Below are 2320 nucleotides of genomic sequence, written 5' to 3'. Positions count from 1 at the left end.
TTATAAGGCACAATGGGAGGGTACAAATGGAGAATTTTGTATGTAGACTTTCTGTAGAATGTAAAAACATATATTTACTACTCCCTCCGATCCAAAAAAAAGTGTCGTGGTTTAGTTCAAATTTAAACTAAAACCGCAACACTTTTTTTTTTTGGATCGGAGGGAGTACATTATAAGCACTGTACCTTTGGAGATTGTGCCCACTACGCACTTTGTCTGCTATTTTGCTATATAAAATTTCAGATTCTTTAATGTATACCCACCCTTATATTATACATAAAGAGATCTCGCTCAATAAATATAATTTTGTTTCCAAACATGAGGATAAACAAACAAAATGGTTGACTTTGCTGAATAGCTAGATATTTCACTATTTTGCTGGGTCGATTGAAAGGGTTATCATATCATTACCTGTAGTGGTTTGAACTAGATATCGTCCCGTGTTTAATTATCCACTGATAACTTTTGTGCTTTGGCTGTTACAGTTTGGTAAAGATAGTGCAAGAGCTACATATGGTGTTCTCCCTGCTGCTAATATTCCACCACCTTATGCACTTGCTTCCATATCGGCTGTTCAATTTGATTATTATGGGCAGCGGTTTGCAACTGCTGCATTAGATGGTACAATTTGTACATGGCAAGTTGAGGTGGGTGGAAGAAGCAATGTCCATCCTACAGAGTCATCCTTGTGCTTTAACAGCCATGCTTCGTATGTGGACTGAACTTGTTCATGTAACTACTTGCAACGACTTGATACAGTTATGCTGTATCTTATTTTTTTTATTGATGACAGTGATGTTGCGTATGTGGATGCAAGCGGATCTGTTCTTACTGCAGCTGGATGCAATTCAAATGGCGCAAATGTTGTTATCTTGGATATGCTAGCTCCACCAGCCACTTGTCAAACTTCTATTGTGTGTCATGAAGGTGAATTAAAACAAGTCCATTCTAGCTTTTTACTTGGAATATTTTTATAGTAGAATACTAACATCTATAGCAGTCCTAAGTTTAAAAAAATACGACATCTGTCCTAAGTGTTGAAGTTAAAAAATATTAATACTAGTCTATTCTAGAAAGTAGAGAAGGGGAGCCTTGGCGCAGCGGTAAAGCTGTTGCCTTGTGACCATGAGGTGGTCACGGGTTCGAGTCCTAGAAGCAGCCTCTTGCAGAAATGTAGGGAAAGGCTGCGTACTATAGACCCAAAGTGGTCGGACCCTTCCCTGGACCCTGCGCAAGCGAGAGCTACGTGTACCGGGCTGCCCTTTTTATTATAGAAAGTAGAAATGGAGCACATACTAAGAAATGGCCATCTACAAAAATAGTACTATTGATCTCGTAAATCTGTAAAAAGAACCGCTGAACTGGACACCATTAATTTTTTAATTGAGAATGCACCATAATCCATGTCATTTTAAATTTAAAAAACGCTGAGAAGGCACAAAAGTGCACAACACCACAAAGGGTGAAAACAAATAAAACACCAAGAAAAGAAAAAGAGCATGAAAAAATGACAAAAATCTTTTCTAAGTTACTGATAGGATCTACTAGTGAGATAACCCTAATTACTGCAAAGTAGATAAAAGTAAACGACAATATTCGTCTACTTTATTGAGAGGGGTCGGCCCCTATATATAGTAGACAAGATTTGACCGACAAGCCGGTAAGTCTATTCGAACTCTAATACGATCTCTAAACTGGCTGGACCCTTTCCTAACAAACTTACTTAATCAACGAGGACTCTGAAGCCATAAGAGCATCTCCACTCGTTCGGCGTAGCCAGGCGAGGGTGCACACCCCTAGGGCTGCGGCGACGGCGAGAAGCTGGCCGGCGACCCGACGCTCTGCTGGCTCCAGGCAGCTTGCGGGCTGTGGCCGCCGGGTCGATTCGTCATCCCCGCGCCAGACGCCTCTGCCTGCTCTGCCGCCGCTGCCCTGTCCCGGGCTCTCTTGGCGTTGAGCCTGTTCCGCCGGTCGGTGGTGACAGCCTCCCGGCGCTGAACCTCCGCCTTCCAGTCGACGTTCGACATGTCCGGTGGTTTTGCCGGCGGCACCCTCGGCTTCCTCTGCTTCGGCTGGGTGGCATCGACAATGGCAGCGGCGCGAGGGGCCGTATACTTCTCCGGCGGCATGGCGGCTGGATGGCGGGGAGAGGGAGGAGAATGGCGGGAGAAGAGGGGCAGAAGGGGGGAATGGAGGGGAAAAGCGAGGGATCGGCGGGAAAAAGTGCCGTCTCTCGCCGACAGAGTGGACCCATGCGCCTTTTTGCTTCGGCCGTTCCCGGCTGTTATTTCGGCCCAAACCGGCGATAAACAAGGTCCTG

General features: G+C 45.2%; 1 protein-coding gene across 1 annotated transcript in view; it reads left to right on the top strand.

Annotated features, from left to right (window-relative positions):
* LOC119268162 overlaps positions 1-2320 on the top strand; it is a 25019-nt gene that overhangs the window by 15960 nt on the left and 6739 nt on the right. Inside the window, exons 12-13 of the mRNA XM_037549695.1 lie at positions 486-709; positions 794-927. Of these exons, the coding sequence (XP_037405592.1) occupies positions 486-709; positions 794-927 (358 nt within the window). The remainder of the gene's footprint in view (positions 1-485; positions 710-793; positions 928-2320) is intronic.

Source organism: Triticum dicoccoides, chromosome 3A (assembly GCF_002162155.2).
Source record: "Triticum dicoccoides isolate Atlit2015 ecotype Zavitan chromosome 3A, WEW_v2.0, whole genome shotgun sequence".
In the NCBI taxonomy this organism is placed as follows: Eukaryota; Viridiplantae; Streptophyta; class Magnoliopsida; order Poales; family Poaceae; genus Triticum; species Triticum dicoccoides.
The sequence above is the reverse complement of the archived record's forward strand: the minus strand, read 5'-3'. Positions and strand labels throughout refer to the sequence as shown.